The following is a 20,853-nucleotide window of genomic DNA, read 5'->3' as shown; positions in this document are numbered from 1 at the left end:
ATGAGGAGGAGGTTTGTTACAGTGTGTCACCCCAGTAGTAAGGAGATTACATGAGGAGGAGGTTTGTTACAGTGTGTCACCCCAGTAGTAAGGAGATTACATGAGGAAGAGGTTTGTTACAGTGTGTCACCCCAATAGTAAGGAGATTACATGAGGAGGAGGTTTGTTACAGTGTGTCACCCCAGTAGTAAGGATATTACATGAGGAGGAGGTTTGTTACAGTGTATCACCCCAGTAGTAAGGATATTACATGAGGAGGAGGTTTGTTACAGTGTGTCACCCCAGTAGTAAGGAGATTACAGGAGGTTTGTTACAGTGTGTCACCCCAGTAGTAAGGAGATTACATGAGGAGGAGGTTTGTTACAGTGTGTCACCCCAGTAGTAAGGAGATTACAGGAGGTTTGTTACAGTGTGTAACCCCAGTAGTAAGGAGATTACATGAGGAGGAGGTTTGTTACAGTGTATCACCCCAGTAGTAAGGATATTACATGAGGAGGAGGTTTGTTACAGTGTGTCACCCCAGTAGTAAGGTGGGTGTGTCAAAGGGTGGAGCCAATGGGCAGGGCCAAGGGGGCAGCAAAATTAGCTTTTGCCTAGGGTGGCAAAAATCCTTGCCCTTGCCCTGTATGGGGCCTAATGATCCGGTTGTCTACCGTTGGCATGCACACATACATATACCGTATATATACACATACACTAAGTAATGAGGACAGAGCCAGTCTCTTACACTCTGCCGTTGAGCCCGTGCGTCGGTCTCCCGTGAGCGGGGAAGGAACAACTCAAGATGAACACCACCAAACTGCAATGTGGAAGGAGGCTCCGCAACATCCTGAGAATAACCAAGACCTGCAGGGAAGAGAAAGGTTATCAGTGACTGCCGTCCAAAAGGGTTAACAGGTTCCCATAGACGGGACCACGAATAAGGCACCAGACAAGCTTAGACATCCACAAACCACAACCCCATGGAGGTGCCCAGAACTCGACAACAGGTCTGATCTCTTAATGGAAGAACCGGGACCTCCCAACACTTACAGAGGCCCGAAGCACCCAAGTACCCGTGTTAGTTGTCTGTCCGCTAATACACCCTCTGGGGGGCAGACGGAGTCTAAACACCATTACGGTAAGAAGTAGATTGCCGGCGGGATTTCAAGTAGTAAACCACATCTTAAAGAAGCGTAAGATCTTATAATAGAGCGAGAGTGTTATAAGAGGAGCAGCAAAGCCGGACAATATAGACGGGGGAAGGGGAGGATCTCAACACCTCTCGGCAATCGTGGCCGATAACAGAAAACAATGAACTACACATTATATACTGCATTATATACTACATTATATACTACATTATATACTACATTATATACTACATTATATACTACACACTTTACACACGCATATAGGTATAAGATCAACTTCTGACCTCCCAAATGCACTACAGAGATATGACCTGTGGTCTCAAACTGTGGCCCTCCAGATGTTGGAAAACTTTAACTCCCAATATGCTCGGACACCCCCTTAAAGGACCTGTCTATTCTTGTGTAAATAAGACTTAAAGGGGTTATCAAGGAAAAAAACTTATATATATACACACATATATATATATATATATATATATATATATATATATATATATATATATATCTCAACTGGCTCCAGAAAGTTAAACAGATTTGTAAATTACTTCTATTAAAAATATCTTAATCCTTTCAGTACTTATGAGCTGCTGAAGTTGAGTTGTTCTTTTCTGTCTAAGTGCTCTCTGATGACACCTGTCTCGGGAACTGTCCAGAGTAGAAGCAAATCCCCATAGCAAACCTCTTCTACTCTGTGCAGTTCCCGAGGCAAGCAGAGATGTCAGCAGTGTTTCCAAACAGAAAAGAACAACTCAACTTCAGCAGCTGATAATTATTGGAAGGATTAAGATTTTTTTTTTTTTAAGTAATTTACAAATCTGTTTAACTTTCTGGAGCCAGTTGAGTGTTTCTCAACCAAGGTGCCTCATGCTGTTGCAAAACTACAACTTCCAGCATGCCCGGACAGCCAAAGGCTGTCCGGGCATGCTGGGAGTTGTAGTTTTGCAACAGCTGGAGGCCCCCTGGTTGGGAAACACTCTTCTGAACCCAAGGGAAGGACAATCCTCCAGCCATGGTTTCCCTATAGATTTTCACCACTGGGGTTTTTCCCCTTTCCTAAGTGCTGGAGGCTGTCCGGGTATGCTGGGAGTTGTAGTTTTGCAACAGCTGAGGAGCCACAAGTTTCAGACCACCAGATTCCACCGCCTGACGGCAGACACGACAACGCGGATGTGACAGTGCAGACACGGGAACGGAAATGTCGCATAGTCGCCGTATACACTCACCGGTGGAATATTTCCGGCACTTCCTATTGACGGGATAATTTTCTTTTTCGTTTTGTTATTTTTCCAGAATAAATAGAAGGATCCTAAAAAAAGACAGAACACAGAATTTTAGCATCACCCGTATAGAATTGGTAAAAAAACAACAAAAAAAATATGTCCAGTTACAAAGCTACAACGTACACATTATATGTATATATATATTTTCCGTAGCTGGCTGCCCGACTGACTGACTGAGGAAAACTTTGCAGCATATTGGGATTGTTTTATGGCCATTTCTTCCTACGGCCGGTGCTTTCCTAAATTGTTCTGATTTAATGCCCATTGGGGGCGCCCTTGCAGCATGTTCGACAAAGAGAGCTTCATTATTACTCTTTACTGTAGGGGAATCTTTCGCGAACCTTACTTTGTCCTGACTAGGGAGACATTGGACCTAAACTAAGTACCCTGCCCCTCCCCCTTGGCAATAGTTATATATACCAGCATCACCAGTACAAAGACCACCATAATTGTCATAGGGGCAACCAGTGCTGAACCAAACAACGGAGAATTAATGTCAATGTCAATTAATGTCTATGAATACCCCATCCAGACTAACCCATTGATAAAACCTCGTATTGTGCCCCCCCCCCCCCATAACCCAGCTGCGGCAAAACTTTTACTCCCAGCATGCCCGGACACCCCCTTAAAGGACCTGTCTATTCTTGTGTGAATAAGACTAAATTGGACACTGTCACTTTAAAAAAACCATTGACATGTTGTGGAGACTTGAAAAGTTTTAATCGATCAGGGTCTAATCCAGTGTATTACCAACCAGGGTGCCTCCTGCTGTTGCAAAACTACAACTCCCAGCATGCCCGGACAGCCTTCGGCTGTCCGGGCATGCTGGAAGTTGTAGTTTTCCAAAAGCTGGAGGCACCCTGGTTGGGCAACACTGCTCTGAGCCCAAGGGAAGGGCAATCCTCCAACCATGGCTTTCCTAGAGGTTTCCTCATCTGGGGTTTTTCCCCTCTCCTAAGTGCTGGAGGCTGTCCGGGCATGCTGGGAGTTGTAGTTTTGCCACAGCTGGAGACACCCTGATTGGGAAACACCACTCCAAGCCCAAGGGAAGAACAATCCTCCAGCCATGGTTTCCCTAGAGGTTTCCTCCACTGGGGTTTTCCCCCTCTCCTAAGTGCTGGAGGCTGTCCGGGCATGCTTGGAATTGTAGTTTTGCAACAGCTGGAGGCACCCTGGTTGGAAAACACTGGTATGATCCTGATCGATCAAAACTTTTCACTTTTCAAGTCTCTACAACATGTCACTGGTGACAGTGTCTAATTAAATCTTATTTACACAAGAATAGACAGGGCCTTTAAGGGGGTGTCCAGGCATGCTGGGAGTTGTAGTTTTGCCACAGCTGGAGGCACACTGCTTGGGAAACACTGCTCTAAGCCCAAGAGAAGGACAAACCTCCAGCCATGGTTTCCCTACAGGTTTCCTTCACTGGTGGTTTTCCCCTCTCCTAAATGTTGGAGGCTGTCTGTGCATGCTGGGAGTTGTAGTTTTGCAACAGCTGGAGGCACCCTGGTTGGGAAACACTGCTCTAAGCCCAAAGGAAGGGCAATTCTGCAGCCATGATTTCCCTAGTTTTTCTTGTGACTTCCTGATCCCAACTTTCAACCCAAAAATGCTACTTATTGAATATAAACCAATATGTTCCCTATGAAAGACGTACAACAACTCCTATCCTCCACAGCCCAGCCTATCGGTGAATGTTGGAGAACTCTCGGCAGCGATCATCCATTTTTCACGGAGGGATTTTAGACTTGTGGGGGAGTCCGGTGAAATATTTCTATAATCTCCGCATGAAAAACAATGATTATTTTAGCTCGGAAAACTGGTGGGTTTTGGATGCCGACTGCATATGGAACGGGATCAGACTGAGGTTTGTGCACGTTCCACGGGGAGGTGAGAGGGGGCAGACGGCTCGATTCCTGACCCCAAATACACTGCAGGAACTGCCGCACCTGACAGCAGACGGGACGGAACGGGGCAACTCATGGGAACGTAGAAAAAGTCATAAAGTTGCTTAGAAACAAATGTGAGTCTGTGTGGACATGTGTGTGCTTATAGATAGATATGAGATAGATAGATATGAGATAGATAGATATGAGATAGATAGATAGATAGATAGATAGATATGAGATAGATAGATATGAGATAGATAGATATGAGATAGATAGATATGAGATAGATAGATATGAGATAGATAGATATGAAATAGATAGATAGATAGATATGAGATAGATAGATAGATATGAGATAGATAGATATGAGATAGATAGATATGAGATAGATAGATAGATATGAAATAGATAGATAGATAGATAGATATGAGATAGATAGATATGAGATAGATAGATATGAGATAGATAGATAGATAGATAGATAGATATGAGATAGATAGATATGAGATAGATAGATATGAGATAGATAGATAGATAGATATGAGATAGATAGATATGAGATAGATAGATAGATAGATATGAGATAGATAGATAGATAGATATGAGATAGATAGATATGAGATAGATAGATAGATAGATATGAGATAGATAGATATTAAATAGATAGATAGATAGATAGATAGATGTGAGATAGATATTAAATAGATAGATAGATAGATAGATATGAGATAGATAGATAGATATGAGATAGATATATATTAAATAGATAGATAGATATGAGATAGATAGATATGAGATAGATAGATATGAGATAGATAGATAGATATGAGATAGATATTAGATAGATAGGAGATAGATAGATAGATATGAGATAGATATAAGATAGATAGATAGATATGAGATAGATAGATATGAGATAGATAGATATGAGATAGATATATATGAGATAGATAGATATGGGATAGATATTAGATAGATAGATAGATATGAGATAAATATTAGATAGATAGATAGATATGAGATAGATAGATAGATATAAGATAGATAGATATATAGATATGAGATAGATAGATATGAGATAGATAGATATGAGATAGATATATATGAGATACATAGATATGAGATAGATATTAGATAGATAGATAGATATGAGATAAATATTAGATAGATAGATAGATATGAGATAGATAGATAGATAGACAGATATGGGATAGACATGCGTTAGATAGATAAATATGAGATAGATAGATAGATATGAGATAGATAGATATTTAGCATATTCCAACTAAGTTTTACAACCTTTCTATACACTTCTTAAACAATAACATGTATTTCCACTAAGTTACACTTTACACTTATATTATACTTATACTGTCACTTATACTTTACACTTATATTATACTTATACTTTACACTTATACTTATACTGTCACTTATACTTTACACTTATATTATACTTATACTGTCACTTATACTTTACACTTATATTATACTTATACTGTCACTTATACTTTACACTTATATTATACTTATACTGTCACTTATTCTTTACACTTATATTATACTTAGACTGTCACTTATACTTTACACTTATATTATACTTATACTGTCACTTATACTTTACACTTATATTATACTTAGACTGTCACTTATACTTTACACTTATATTATACTTATACTGTCACTTATACTTTACACTTATATTATACTTATACTGTCACTTATACTTTACACTTATACTTTACACTTACATTATACTTATACTTTACACTTATATTATACTTATACTTTACACTTATACTGTCACTTATTCTTTACACTTATATTATACTTATACTGTCACTTATACTTTACACTTATATTATACTTAGACTGTCTCTTATACTTTACACTTATATTATACTTATACTGTCACTTATACTGTCACTTATTCTTTACACTTATATTATACTTATACTGTCACTTATACTTTACACTTATACTTATACTGTCACTTACACTTTACACTTATTATACTTATACTGTCCCTTATACTTTACACTTATATTATACTTATACTGTCACTTATACTTTACACTTATATTATACTTATACTGTCACTTATACTTTACACTTATATTATACTTATACTGTCACTTATACTTTACACTTATATTATACTTATACTGTCACTTATACTTTACACTTATACTTATACTGTCATTTATACTTTACACTTATATTATACTTATACTGTCACTTACACTTTACACTTATATTATACTTAAACTGTCACTTATACTTTACTTATATTATACTTATACTTTACACTTATATTATACTTATACTGTCACTTATACTTTACACTTATATTATACTTATACTGTCACTTATACTTTACACTTATATTATACTTATACTGTCACTTACACTTTACACTTATATTATACTTATACTGTCACTTATACTTTACACTTATATTATACTTATACTGTCACTTATACTTTACACTTATATTATACTTATACTGTCACTTACACTTTACACTTATATTATACTTATATTGTCACTTATACTTTACACTTACATTATACTTATACTGTCACTTATACTGTCACTTATTCCTTACACTTATATTATACTTATACTGTCACTTATACTTTACACTTGCATTATACTTAGACTGTCACTGCCATTGAAGGGCACATAATACACTTATGACAATGTAACAATCATATCATAATCAACTTCCATTCATAAATGTCACCATGACTTTGTTATTTATAGTCACTCATGTGAAAGCCAAAAAGTGCAGAATTTACTCTCCTCCCCTATTCCCTCTAGATGCAGGGGTAGTTCTCCACTACTCCCCCTAGATGTAGGGGTAGTTCTCCACTACTCCCTCTTGATGCAGGGGTAGTTCTCCACTACTCCCCCTAGATGCAGGTGTAGTTCTCCACTACTCCCTTAGATGCAGGGGTAGTTCTCCACTATTCCCCCTAGATGCAGGGGTAGTTCTCCACTATTCCCCCTAGATGTAGGGGTAGTTCTCCACTATTCCCCCTAGATGTAGGGGTAGTTCTCCACTATTCCCCCTAGATGTAGGGGTAGTTCTCCACTATTCCCCCTAGATGTAGGGGTAGTTCTCCACTATTCCCCCTAGATGCAGGGGTAGTTCTCCACTGCTCCCTCTAGATGCAGGGGTAGTTCTCCACTACTCCCCATAGATGCAGGGGTAGTTCTCCACTACTCCCTCTAGATGCAGGGGTAGTTCTTCACTACTCCCCCTAGATGCAGGGGTAGTTCTCCACTACTCCCCCTAGATGCAGAGTTAGTTCTCCACTACTCCCCCTAGATGCAGAGTTAGTTCTCCACTACTCCCCCTAGATGCAGGGGTAGTTCTCCACTACTCCCCCTAGATGCAGGGGTAGTTCTCCACTACTCCCTCTAGATGCAGGGGTAGTTCTCCACTACTCACCCTAGATGCAGAGTTAGTTCTCCACTACTCCCCCTAGATGCAGGGGTAGTTCTCCACTACTCCTCCTAGATTCAGGGGTAGTTTTCCACTACTCCCTCTAGATGCAGGGGTAGTTCTCCAGTATTCCCCCTAGATGCAGGGGTAGTTCTCCACTTCTTCCTCTAGATGCAGGGGTAGTTCTCCACTACTCCCTCTTGATGCAGAGGTAGTTCTCCACTATTCCCCTTAGATGCAGGGGTAGTTCTCCACTACTCCCCCTAGATGCAGGGGTAGTTCTCCACTATACCCCTTAGATGCAGGGGTAGTTCTCCACTACTCCCCCTAGATGTAGGTGTAGTTCTCCACTACTCCCCCTAGATGCAGGGGTAGTTCTCCACTAGTACCCCTAGATGCAGGGGTAGTTCTCCACTATTTACCCTAGATGCAGGGGTAGTTCTCCACTATTCCCCCTAGATACAGATGCAGGGGTAGTTTTCCACTATTCCCCCTAGATGCAGGGGTAGTTCTCCACTACTCCCTCTAGATGCAGGGGTAGTTTTCCACTATTCCCCCTAGATGCAGGGGTAGTTTTCCATTACTCCCCCTAGATGCAGGGGTAGTTCTCCACTATTCCCCCTAGGTGAAGGGGTAGTTCTCCACTATTCCCCCTAGATGTAGGGGTAGTTTTCCACTATTCCCCCGACATGCATGGATAGTTCTCCACTACTCCCTCTAGATGCAGGGGTAGTTTTCCACAATTCCCCCTAGATGCAGGGGTAGTTCTCCACTACTCCCTCTAGATGCAGGGGTAGTTCTCCACTACTCCCTCTTGATGCATGGGTAGTTCTCCACTACTCCCTCTAGATGCAGGGGTAGTTTTCCACTACTCCCTCTAGATGCAGGGGTAGTTCTCCACTACTCCCTCTAGATGCAGGGGTAGTTCTCCACTACTCCCCCTAGATGCAGGGGTAGTTTTCCACTATTCCCCCTAGATGCAGGGGTAGTTCTCCACTATTCCCCCTAGATGTAGGGGTAGTTCTTCACTATTCCCCCTAGATGCAGGGGTAGTTGCCTTCTACTACTCCCCCCAGCATGCAGCCCACTTGCAGGGTAGAATCTGGTGCACTTACCTCTGCTCTGCTCCTCTTCGAGTCCTGTGTGTAGTAATCCCAGCACCGATATGATGCAGCCGCGCAGGACTCCAGGAAGGAGCTGTGTCCTTTGGCTGTGTTTGAGGAGAACTGGATTCCTTCTCAGTGAGCTCTTAATAAAGACAAAACTGTGACATCATAAGCCACATTCCCCTTTTCAAGCAGTCATGCTTGGTTCATTGATGTTGGGACATGTGACCTACCTCCCCTTTCAGCACTGCTTACATAGTGTATGGAGCTGGTGCAAAAAGAGGGGGAGTGTGCGAGGGGCTCACCTGTCACACTTACACCCTTCTCGTCTCCTTAGGTGGGTCTTCTCCAGGGGGAGCGAGTTCTTACAGCCAGTCCTGCCTCAGCAGCCGCCCTCCACCGCACCACAACTACTTTGCAGAACTTCCCACAAACTTGCTGCCTGTGGCAGATGGGTGGTCACGCTGCAAAGTGGCTGGGGATAGAACACAACCACAAGCGTGTGTTCTTAAGACCAACAATATAACCACTGTACCACAGGTCTAAAAAGAGCCTAGCCATATAAAAGAGTCTTAAAGGTTTTCATAAGGACCCCCCCCCCCCCCACACTCACACACACCTTTCCCTTCCCTTCCTTAAAAGAACGTATGCACTTCAATAAAGGTTTCTTGTGATGTGAAGAATGTGCATTCGGAAAAAAGGAAAAGTGACATTCCCTTATAAGAGCATCGCACGGCACGGGGATGGCTGACCCCTTTAAGGATTATTCCATTCACTCCATGAAGGTATCTGAAAATTTCACAGTAATGTCACTCCGGCATCCGGGGATCGCCTCTGAAATGCAGGATACATTGGAATTTTGGTGTGGGCGGATTTATGGGGATGCGAAGGTATTCAGGGAAAAATAAGTGGCAAATTTCTCTTTCTGGTAATAGTTATTACCGCCATGGCTGATTTTTTCGATTCGTCGCCTTTATGGTAGTAAGCGAGAAAATCCCATCTGCTGGGAATGGGACTTGATGTTGAGATGGGACTGAATCTGGAATCTATTGTATCTGGAATCTGTGGAATCTATTGGTGCTAGATAAATAATAATAATTTAAAAGATTTATACAAATTGTAATTATTATTAATAATAATAGTAATAAAAAATGAAAGTATAAAATAGTATAAAAGAGTGCATAAAAAGTAAGCATAAAAATGTACAAAAAAATTAAAAAAGTATGTACAGTATATATATAAAAGTATGTGTAAAAAAAATAAAACAGTACATAAAAAGTAAGTATAAAAAATATGCATACAAATAATAAAAAGGCAAGTATAGAAAAAGTTTAAAAGAGTACATGAAAAGTAAGCATGAAACAAGTATAACAAAAACACATAATTCATGTGACAATGTTTTTATAGCACAGATAAAAAACAGATTTGTAAATTACTTCTATGAAAAAATCTTAATCCTTTCAGTACTTATGAGCTTCTGAAATGAAGGTTGTTCTTTTCTGTCTAATTCCTCTCTGATGACACCTGTCTCGGGAAAAGCCCAGTTTAGAAGCAAACCCCCATAGCAAACCTCTTCTAAACTGGGCGTTTCCCGAGACAGGTGTTATCGAGAGCACTTAGACAGAAAAGAACAACCGTACCTTCAGAAGCTCATAAGTACTGAAAGGATTAAGATTTTTTTAATAGAAGTAATTTACAAATCTGTTTAACTTTCTGGAGCCAGTTGATATATATATAAAAGTTTTTGCCTGGAATACCCCTTTAATTTTTTAACCCTCAAGATCTGTTGTTTTTGGTGTTCTTGTGCAATATTACATTGTGGCTATTCATATAAAATATTTATGACATGCCTACAGGATATCATATTAGCAGGCCGTACCTCTTGGAGAACGAGGACCCCCAAGTTTCCATCCGACTGTGTTGTGGCCGCCATGGATGGTAAGGAAGCTGAAAATAGCCGAGCAGACTGTTTTCAGCAGTTTGCGCAATTCCCATTGACGCAACAGTTACAGAAATATTGTCGGTCATGGTTCAATGCTGTTTACGCAATTTCCATTAACCTCTATGGAAGTAATGCAAACTGTGTATAACAGCTTACATCTAAAGTGAAATAAAATACGGGGCACTCACCGTTTTGAAGCTGGAAACTTTATTTAAATCCATAGACATCAAGATTGAGAATGCGGGGGGAGGGTTGTGGAATAAGATGGAGCAGGGGTGTCGTAAGGCAAGAGCCGTTTCACCTCCTGCACGTCCTCGTCTCTAATGTCAATGGATTCAATTAAACTTATTAACTTCAGACCAGTGAGTGCCCCATATTTTATTTCACTTTGGATGTAATCTATATCTATTGCCTTCAAAACAGATGAGCAACACCAACAGTCTAATAGCAACTGAATTGTTTTCTTTGTGAGGATTGGTGCCCGGTTTGTTTATATCTATTTGTTGGACTGCATATAACAGCTTGCTAGGCTGTTTTTGCCTTCCTGGCCACCTCTGGTGGCCATTACCGGACATTGACATAAATGTCCCAGAATGAAATGTCCCAAAATAAAGGGGTACTCTGCCCTTAGACATCTTATGCTCTTACCCCCGTGATCTCGGCTGCGGCTCCCCAGACATCCAATGCACGGAGCGAACTTCAATCCGTGCCGGATGACTGGCGATGGGGGGCGGAGGCCTGTGACGTCAGGTCATGCCTCGCTCGTGACGTGCTTCCTCAATGCAAGTCTATGGGAGGGGGCGTGACGGCCGCCATGCCCCCTCCCATAGACTTGCATTGTGGGGGCATGGCCATGATGTCACGAGCGGGGCAAGGCTGTGATGTCACTAGCCTACGGTGCTCTGGCGCTGCACCCGGCGCTCTAAACGAACGCCGGGTGCAGCAGGGAGATCGCAGGGGTCCCCAGCGGCGGGACCCCACGTGATCAGACATCTTATTCCCTATTCTTTGGATAGGAGATAACCTGTTTAGGGGTGGAGTACCCCTTTAAGGGTAGGGTCCTATAGAGCTTATCTGTAAACAGAGGCGTAACTTGTAGCTTCTGGGCCCTGATGCATAATCTGCAACAGGGCCCCATGTGCCAATTATAATACTGGTCTCATGTGAACAGTCCCTTATTCTGCTGCACAGTTCTGATGAGACTGCAGTAAATAACATGGAGACTTGCTGTTCCAATATATGAACATTTTAGTCTTTATCTCTCAGGACATCTCTAGTACAGCAGACACGGAGTGCAGACAAAAAAAAACGAAAATAATCCATCATATCACACAGCTCCGAGGCGCTGCAACCACGTGTACATAAAAAATCCATAAAAGAAACCTTAAATATTAAAAGAAATAAAAAATATACACGCTGGCACAAAGCCACTCACAACAGTAGCACATTGCGAACTCGCTGCGAATTATTACAGGACATTTTATAGTTTGTTACTCAATGTAGTTACTTTTTAATGTTCCTTTACAGAACGTAATATTCACGTGTTACGTATAACAGATCGGCATCTACTAAAAGTGAACTTTAAGCATGTGTGCGGCATTTTACCATCCATAAGTATATAATCTAGTGAAAAAGCTGAGTCACTGTGTACATACATTACATTACTTATCCTGTACTGATCCTGAGTTATATCCTGTATTATACTCCAGAGCTGTACTCACTATTCTGCTGGAGAGATCACTGTGTACATACATTACATTACTTATCCTGTACTTATCCTGAGTTATATCCTGTATTATACCCCAGAGCTGTAGTCACTATTCTGCTGGTGAGGTTACTGTGTACATACATTACATTACTTATCCTGTACTGATCCTGAGTTATATATCAGACAGGAGGCTCATATCTTGCATTAAATCTTTCTTTTTAATGCCCATAGCAGAATTTTTTAAAAACAATTTTTTAAACTTATATCAATGAAAAAAAAAGTCTTCAAAACTACAACTCCCAGCAGCCCCCTGGACTCTCTTCGCCCCTCCTAGCCCGACTGGCTCATATATAAAGGGCTGTCTGGGACATCTCCTCCTCTTTCTTTTTGCTCATGGCAGTCAGTTAAGTGATCAGTGTTCTTTAATGTGTTTTCAGTCTATGTTTTTTCAATTATTTCCTTTTCTTTCATCGTGCCGTCTTCTCCATCTTCCCGCCGCGGGAATCCAGCGCGCGAAGAGGAGGGGAAGGGGGCGTGTTATCCTCCTCCAGTGCGCCTATAGCAACGCGTCCTGCTCGGCGGCTGGCCTATCACGTCGCTCTTGACCGAAATCTCATGGGATTTCGGCTCTGAGCGCTAGGACTTCACCGCTCTTCCTCCCACCAACGCCATTCGGGTGCGAGCGGTGAGAGCGAAGGCTAGGAGCTGACGGGCTGCAATAGATTAGTGTGTGCAGGTATTTGGTGAGGCACTCTGGGTGTTTGTTCCCCCCTTTAACAGGACTATACTCCCTAGTCTATAAGAGGGTACCCTCCTTTTTGCATTACTGTCCTTCCATACAGGGCTCTTATATAGCTCTTCTGAGTCACCTTCAGTTTACATCAGAATCTATTGTTTACTGTTTTATTCATTTCATAATTTTACTGTGATGGCTGGAGAAAGTTCTGAAGCTGCGGTGGTAAGGGAGTTGTTAACCCCTGAAACACCCCAAACACTATCTGCTTCCCAGATACAAGACCTCATCCATAGGTCTGTACAGGAGGCCCTGGCCTCTGCAGCCGCCCTTGATGTGCCTCATCGAGCTCTTACTGGAGAGGCGGCTAAGACAGGCAAGGCTCTCTGTAAACGTAAACACGTTACGGTGACTTCCGACTCCCCAGCAGGGGAAGTACAATCAGTGCCTCAGACAGGACCCACCATGGCCTGTCACCCCGCATCAATAAATGATTCTATTCGACCCCCTGGCCTCGGGGAGTATTCCAACAAGAGGCAGAAGTCCGCCAGACGGACTAAGCCAGACTCATTTGAAACATCTGATGAGGAGTCTGCTGATGAGTCTGTAGGGCCGGACGGCTCAGATTCAGATACTGACCATAATGATGTGGGCCTACTGGCGGATCTTACGGCCGCTGATCCGGAGGTACCAGGTGAGGCCATCCTGGATACATTAGGCCAACCCTTCTTTAACTCGGATGACATCACGCATCCCCACTCAGGGGATTGGGCACCTTTTCCCTTAAGTGGCCAATTATATTGAATTCTGGACCCGACGGTCACTTGACCGGGTGAACAGAAACAAATTAAGAGCGGAATGCCCTAGGCCATATATGCACAAAAAAGTGGCCAATACTCCAGAAGTGGACCCTATCCTCATGAAATATCTGACCAGATCAGGCAAATATGCAAAAAAGGGGATAGAACGTTCGTTCAAAACCATCCAAGACAGGATTTTAGATCTACTAGGGCCACTAACCAAAATACTAAATTTATCCGAGCAAGCAGCATCCTCTAATGATCCTCTGGACTTAGTCCAACTCAGAGGTTGGGAACAGCGTGCAATTTGTATGTTAGGTACGGCCAACACCACATGTTCCATCGAACGCAGGAGATCCATACTAATGAAGCTGGAACCGCAGCTTTCACATCTCGCTGAAAACGAACCCGGCCCTTCAGCAGAAGGCCTACTGTTTGGTGAGGATCTTATAAAAAATATTAATAAATTTGTTGGTTTGTTTACAAGCCTTGACAAGGCCCAGAACTCCCTAAAGAAGTCTACTGGGAGTAAGATTTTTCACAAGGCCGGCAGAGGAAGAGGCCGATCTGCCGGCCGCGACAACTATTTTAGGCCCTATGCCAGACCTCCCGCTCAGCCTTATGTTCCTCCGCAACAACAATATCCCGTACCGGTGGCACAACCCGCTCCCTTCTTTCCACCCCGTGGATGGCCTTGGAGAGGTCGTGGCGGTAGAGGATACCCACGTTCTCGGCCATCAACTGGTGAGTACAGATTCTCCATATCTTCCACACACCTTGGTGGGGGGCAGGTTGAAATATTTTTCCCACGTCTGGTCCATGATTACGGCAGACGCTTGGATATTGAACACGGTAGCGGGTTATCAAATAGAATTTCAGTCTCTACCGGATATGGAATTCCTTCCCACACCTATTCGGTTTTCAAACCTCAACAGGGCTCTTATAGACAAGGAGTTCCAGGAATTATTGGACAAACAAGCAGTACAAGAGGTCGATCCCTTGTCTCCCGGGTTTATCAGCAACCTCTTCTTAGTCAAGAAGAAGGATGGCGGGTATCGTCCCGTAATAAACCTAATAAATTTGAACCAACATGTGACTTATCGTCACTTCAAGATGGAAGGTATCCATCTTCTACGCGACCTTCTATGCATAGGAGACTGGTTGGTGAAGGTAGACCTGAAGGATGCCTGCCTCACCGTTCCTATGCACCAGTCATCCCAACCGTTCCTAAGGTTCTGGTGGGGGGACCGTCTATGGCAATTTACTTGCCTTCAGTTCGGTCTGTCCTCAGCCCCTTGGTGTTTCACAAAGTTGATGAAACCCGTTGTGGCGGCTCTCAGGAGCAGAGGGGTGCGACTGATAATTTATCTAGACGACTTACTCATCATGGCCAGCTCCAATGAGCGAGCCAATCTGCACTGTCAGTGGACAGTTTCTTTGTTGGAGGAACTAGGCTTCCTCATAAACCACAAGAAATCTGTTCTATCGCCAGCGCAGGAGATGGAGTTCTTGGGGTTTTTGGTGGACACCAGAAGGGCTGTCCTAAGTTTACCCAAGACCAAATTGGCCCTGATTCGCAAAGAAATCAGGGCTATCTTAAACAAGGGTGATCGCTCGCATAGTCGGCTTATTGTCGGCTTCCATTCAAGCGATCTTCCCAGCACCGCTTCACTATCGAGCCCTTCAACAGCTCAAAACCCTTCACCTACGGCAGGGCTTACGGTACGCAGACGAAGTACCTCTATCTCCGGAGTCGGTGGAGGAATTATGTTGGTGGCTCCGTCACGCGGTGGAGTGGAATGGCAAGACCATTTTTCAACTCTTGCCCGGACGTGATCATAGAGTCAGATGCCAGCCGTCAAGGTTGGGGAGCCCGTTGCGGACAAGACACGACAGGAGGGATATGGTCAGAAGAAGAATCTCTTCTCCATATCAACGCATTGGAACTTCTGGCAGCGTTCTTTGCTGTCAAGAGCTTCCTTTCACGAACGTCCAGATGTTGCGTACTTTTACGCATGGACAACATAGCGGCGGTGCAATATATCAATCGCCTTGGGGGTTCGAGATCCAGAATATTGGCGGACATAGAGTCCGATTTCTGGCATTTCTGTCTGTCCCGAGACCTTATTCCTATTGCGGAATATATTCCTGGAGTATCCAACTCCATGGCAGACTGGAACTCCCGTTATTTGGCCGACTCCAGCGACTGGACACTAGATCGGTCAGTTTTCCTGGGGCTGCGGGACCTTTGGGGTCCGTTACATACGGATCTTTTTGCGTCTCGTCTCAACCGTCAATTACCTCGGTTCTACAGTTGGAGGCCGGACCTAGAAGCATCGGCAGTGGACGCTTTCTGCCAACGGTGGCCGAAGGGCACGCATTATGCGTTTCCCCCCTTTCCAATGATCACCAGAGTTCTTCTCCAGATATTGACGCAGAAGGCGACATTGGTGTTGGTCACCCCATGGTGGCCGACTCAACCGTGATTTCCCCTGCTGTTGGGGATGATGATAGATTTTCCCAGGATATTACCCCCTCTGCCTCACATACTCACGAATCCGAGCAAGGGTCTTCACCCTCTAGTCCTGGAGGGCAACCTGCCTCTCCTTGCTTGGTTGGTTTCGGGGTCCCGGAATCAGGTGATGACCTTTCTAGATCGTCTAGAGATCTCCTCGCCCTGGCCTGGGCCCCAGGGACTAGATCGGCGTATCGATCTGCCTGGGGACTCTGGGTTCGTTGGTGTGATCAACGGGAGATTAATCCTGTTCAGGCACCTGTACAGATAGTGGTTAATTACTCAGCCACTACATTTGATGCGGGCAAATCCTATAGCTCCATAAATGTGTATAGTTCCGCTATTTCTGCCTACCACTATCCTGTGGATTCCTTGCCAGTAGGCAAGCATCCGTTAATGTGCAGACTCTTGCGTGGAATAAAATTTAAACGTCCCCCTCGCCCTAAGTATCAAGCTACGTGGGATGTTTCCCGCGTGCTGGATATGTTTTCTTCATGGGAAGACAATAATGATCTTTCCTTGAAAGTCCTTTCTATTAAGTTGACTGTTCTCTTATGTCTGGTCTCTATAAAAAGAGTATCAGATGTACGAGCTTTGGACATCTCTCGGCGACAATTTTTGCCCGGTGGTGTTCAATTTTCGGTTGTGCGTAGGACTAAGACAGGTCTCCAGTCCGTCTTTTATCCGTTTTTTCCGGCTCACCCCCGGCTTTGCGTTGTCCGCTGTCTCCAAGAATATGAGACGCGTACAGCACCTCTCCGTTCTCCTACTCATACTCAATTACTCATATCTTATGTCAAACCTCATCTACAGGTCTCCTCGGCTACTTTAGCTCGGTGGGTGCGTTTGGCCATGGAGATGGCTGGGATTGATGTCTCCTTGTTTGGCGCCCACTCTTCTAGAGTGGCTATGGCTACTAAGGTTATTGTGTCAGGTGGATCACTATCGGATCTACTGCTGGCCGCTGATTGGTCATCCCAGACGACTTTCCGTCAATTTTATTTTCGTCCGGAGGAACATGTTTCTATGGCTGTTTTGTGATTTCTACATTATCTTGTTAAGCTTTAAACTTGCAAGATATGAGCCTCCTGTCTGATATATAAATCGAGATTTTCCTAGCTAATGTGACTGAAAATATAAGTTATATGAAGACAAGAGGTGAGTATCTTCCCTCCCGACCCAACCCTGTCATGGTGTTCTTTTCTATTTCCAGGTTATTGCAGAGGAATCCTTCCACCTTCTGCAAGGAGGCTGATATGTTCCTGATCTGTTGTTCATCGGGCTTTGTTCCTGTTCGTTCAGGTCACGGCGGTCCTGTTGACCACGTTGTCAAGAAGCTTCCACGAGTGGCGGTTCTGGTACTTCACGTTGGCGACTGCTGTGCTGGATGCCGCATAAAGAAAGAGGAGGAGATGTCCCAGACAGCCCTTTATATATGAGCCAGTCGGGCTAGGAGGGGTGAAGAGAGTCCAGGGGGCTGCTGGGAGTTGTAGTTTTGAAGACTTTTTGTGGGCCTACTGGCGGATCTTACGGCCGCTGATCTGGAGGTACCAGGTGAGGCCATCCTGGATACATTAGGCCAACCCTTCTTTAACTCGGATGACATCACGCATCCCCACTCAGGGGATTGGGCACTTTTTCCCTTAAGTGGCCAATTATATTGAATTCTGGACCCGACGGTCACTTGACCGGGTGAACAGAAACAAATTAAGAGCGGAATGCCCTAGGCCATATATGCACAAAAAAGTGGCCAATACTCCAGAAGTGGACCCTATCCTCATGAAATATCTGACCAGATCAGGCAAATATGCAAAAAAGGGGATAGAACGTTCGTTCAAAACCATCCAAGACAGGATTTTAGATCTACTAGGGCCACTAACCAAAATACTAAATTTATCCGAGCAAGCAGCATCCTCTAATGATCCTCTGGACTTAGTCCAACTCAGAGGTTGGGAACAGCGTGCAATTTGTATGTTAGGTACGGCCAACACCACATGTTCCATCGAACGCAGGAGATCCATACTAATGAAGCTGGAACCGCAGCTTTCACATCTCGCTGAAAACGAACCCGGCCCTTCAGCAGAAGGCCTACTGTTTGGTGAGGATCTTATAAAAAATATTAATAAATTTGTCGGTTTGTTTACAAGCCTTGACAAGGCCCAGAACTCCCTAAAGAAGTCTACTGGGAGTAAGATTTTTCACAAGGCCGGCAGAGGAAGAGGCCGATCTGCCGGCCGCGACAACTATTTTAGGCCCTATGCCAGACCTCCCGCTCAGCCTTATGTTCCTCCGCAACAACAATATCCCGTACCGGTGGCACAACCCGCTCCCTTCTTTCCACCCCGTGGATGGCCTTGGAGAGGTCGTGGCGGTAGAGGATACCCACGTTCTCGGCCATCAACTGGTGAGTACAGATTCTCCATATCTTCCACACACCTTGGTGGGGGGCAGGTTGAAATATTTTTCCCACGTCTGGTCCATGATTACGGCAGACGCTTGGATATTGAACACGGTAGCGGGTTATCAAATAGAATTTCAGTCTCTACCGGATATGGAATTCCTTCCCACACCTATTCGGTTTTCAAACCTCAACAGGGCTCTTATAGACAAGGAGTTCCAGGAATTATTGGACAAACAAGCAGTACAAGAGGTCGATCCCTTGTCTCCCGGGTTTATCAGCAACCTCTTCTTAGTCAAGAAGAAGGATGGCGGGTATCGTCCCGTAATAAACCTAATAAATTTGAACCAACATGTGACTTATCGTCACTTCAAGATGGAAGGTATCCATCTTCTACGCGACCTTCTATGCATAGGAGACTGGTTGGTGAAGGTAGACCTGAAGGATGCCTGCCTCACCGTTCCTATGCACCAGTCATCCCAACCGTTCCTAAGGTTCTGGTGGGGGGACCGTCTATGGCAATTTACTTGCCTTCCGTTCGGTCTGTCCTCAGCCCCTTGGTGTTTCACAAAGTTGATGAAACCCGTTGTGGCGGCTCTCAGGAGCAGAGGGGTGCGTCTGATAATTTATCTAGACGACTTACTCATCATGGCCAGCTCCAATGAGCGAGCCAATCTGCACTGTCAGTGGACAGTTTCTTTGTTGGAGGAACTAGGCTTCCTCATAAACCACAAGAAATCTGTTCTATCGCCAGCGCAGGAGATGGAGTTCTTGGGGTTTTTGGTGGACACCAGAAGGGCTGTCCTAAGTTTACCCAAGACCAAATTGGCCCTGATTCGCAAAGAAATCAGGGCTATCTTAAACAAGGGTGATCGCTCGCATAGTCGGCTTATTGTCGGCTTCCATTCAAGCGATCTTCCCAGCACCGCTTCACTATCGAGCCCTTCAACAGCTCAAAACCCTTCACCTACGGCAGGGCTTACGGTACGCAGACGAAGTACCTCTATCTCCGGAGTCGGTGGAGGAATTATGTTGGTGGCTCCGTCACGCGGTGGAGTGGAATGGCAAGACCATTTTTCAACTCTTGCCCGGACGTGATCATAGAGTCAGATGCCAGCCGTCAAGGTTGGGGAGCCCGTTGCGGACAAGACACGACAGGAGGGATATGGTCAGAAGAAGAATCTCTTCTCCATATCAACGCATTGGAACTTCTGGCAGCGTTCTTTGCTGTCAAGAGCTTCCTTTCACGAACGTCCAGATGTTGCGTACTTTTACGCATGGACAACATAGCGGCGGTGCAATATATCAATCGCCTTGGGGGTTCGAGATCCAGAATATTGGCGGACATAGAGTCCGATTTCTGGCATTTCTGTCTGTCCCGAGACCTTATTCCTATTGCGGAATATATTCCTGGAGTATCCAACTCCATGGCAGACTGGAACTCCCGTTATTTGGCCGACTCCAGCGACTGGACACTAGATCGGTCAGTTTTCCTGGGGCTGCGGGACCTTTGGGGTCCGTTACATACGGATCTTTTTGCGTCTCGTCTCAACCGTCAATTACCTCGGTTCTACAGTTGGAGGCCGGACCTAGAAGCATCGGCAGTGGACGCTTTCTGCCAACGGTGGCCGAAGGGCACGCATTATGCGTTTCCCCCCTTCCCAATGATCACCAGAGTTCTTCTCCAGATATTGACGCAGAAGGCGACATTGGTGTTGGTCACCCCATGGTGGCCGACTCAACCGTGATTTCCCCTGCTGTTGGGGATGATGATAGATTTTCCCAGGATATTACCCCCTCTGCCTCACATACTCACGAATCCGAGCAAGGGTCTTCACCCTCTAGTCCTGGAGGGCAACCTGCCTCTCCTTGCTTGGTTGGTTTCGGGGTCCCGGAAT

At 44.3% G+C, this 20,853-nt stretch overlaps 1 protein-coding gene across 6 annotated transcripts in view; it reads right to left on the bottom strand.

Moving 5' to 3' along the window:
• PTHLH (parathyroid hormone like hormone) overlaps window positions 1-20,853 on the bottom strand; it is a 98,827-nt gene that overhangs the window by 9,365 nt on the left and 68,609 nt on the right. For 4 of the 6 annotated variants that reach the window (XM_056517813.1, XM_056517811.1, XM_056517815.1 and 1 more), the window contains exons 2-3: window positions 2,357-2,439; window positions 728-846 (exon numbers count right to left, since the gene is read on the bottom strand). In XM_056517813.1, coding sequence (XP_056373788.1) covers window positions 728-828 — 101 coding nt within the window. In that variant the 5' untranslated portion in view covers window positions 829-846; window positions 2,357-2,439. Of the gene's footprint in view, window positions 1-727; window positions 847-2,356; window positions 2,440-8,868; window positions 9,239-12,456; window positions 12,659-20,853 lie in introns of those variants that run through there. The other 2 variants (XM_056517816.1, XM_056517812.1) reach the window with 2 other exon arrangements.

The sequence above is a fragment of the Hyla sarda genome, chromosome 4, assembly GCF_029499605.1.
Source record: "Hyla sarda isolate aHylSar1 chromosome 4, aHylSar1.hap1, whole genome shotgun sequence".
NCBI classification, from domain to species: Eukaryota; Metazoa; Chordata; class Amphibia; order Anura; family Hylidae; genus Hyla; species Hyla sarda.
Note: the sequence above shows the minus strand (reverse complement) of the source record. Positions and strands in the feature narration are given on the sequence as shown.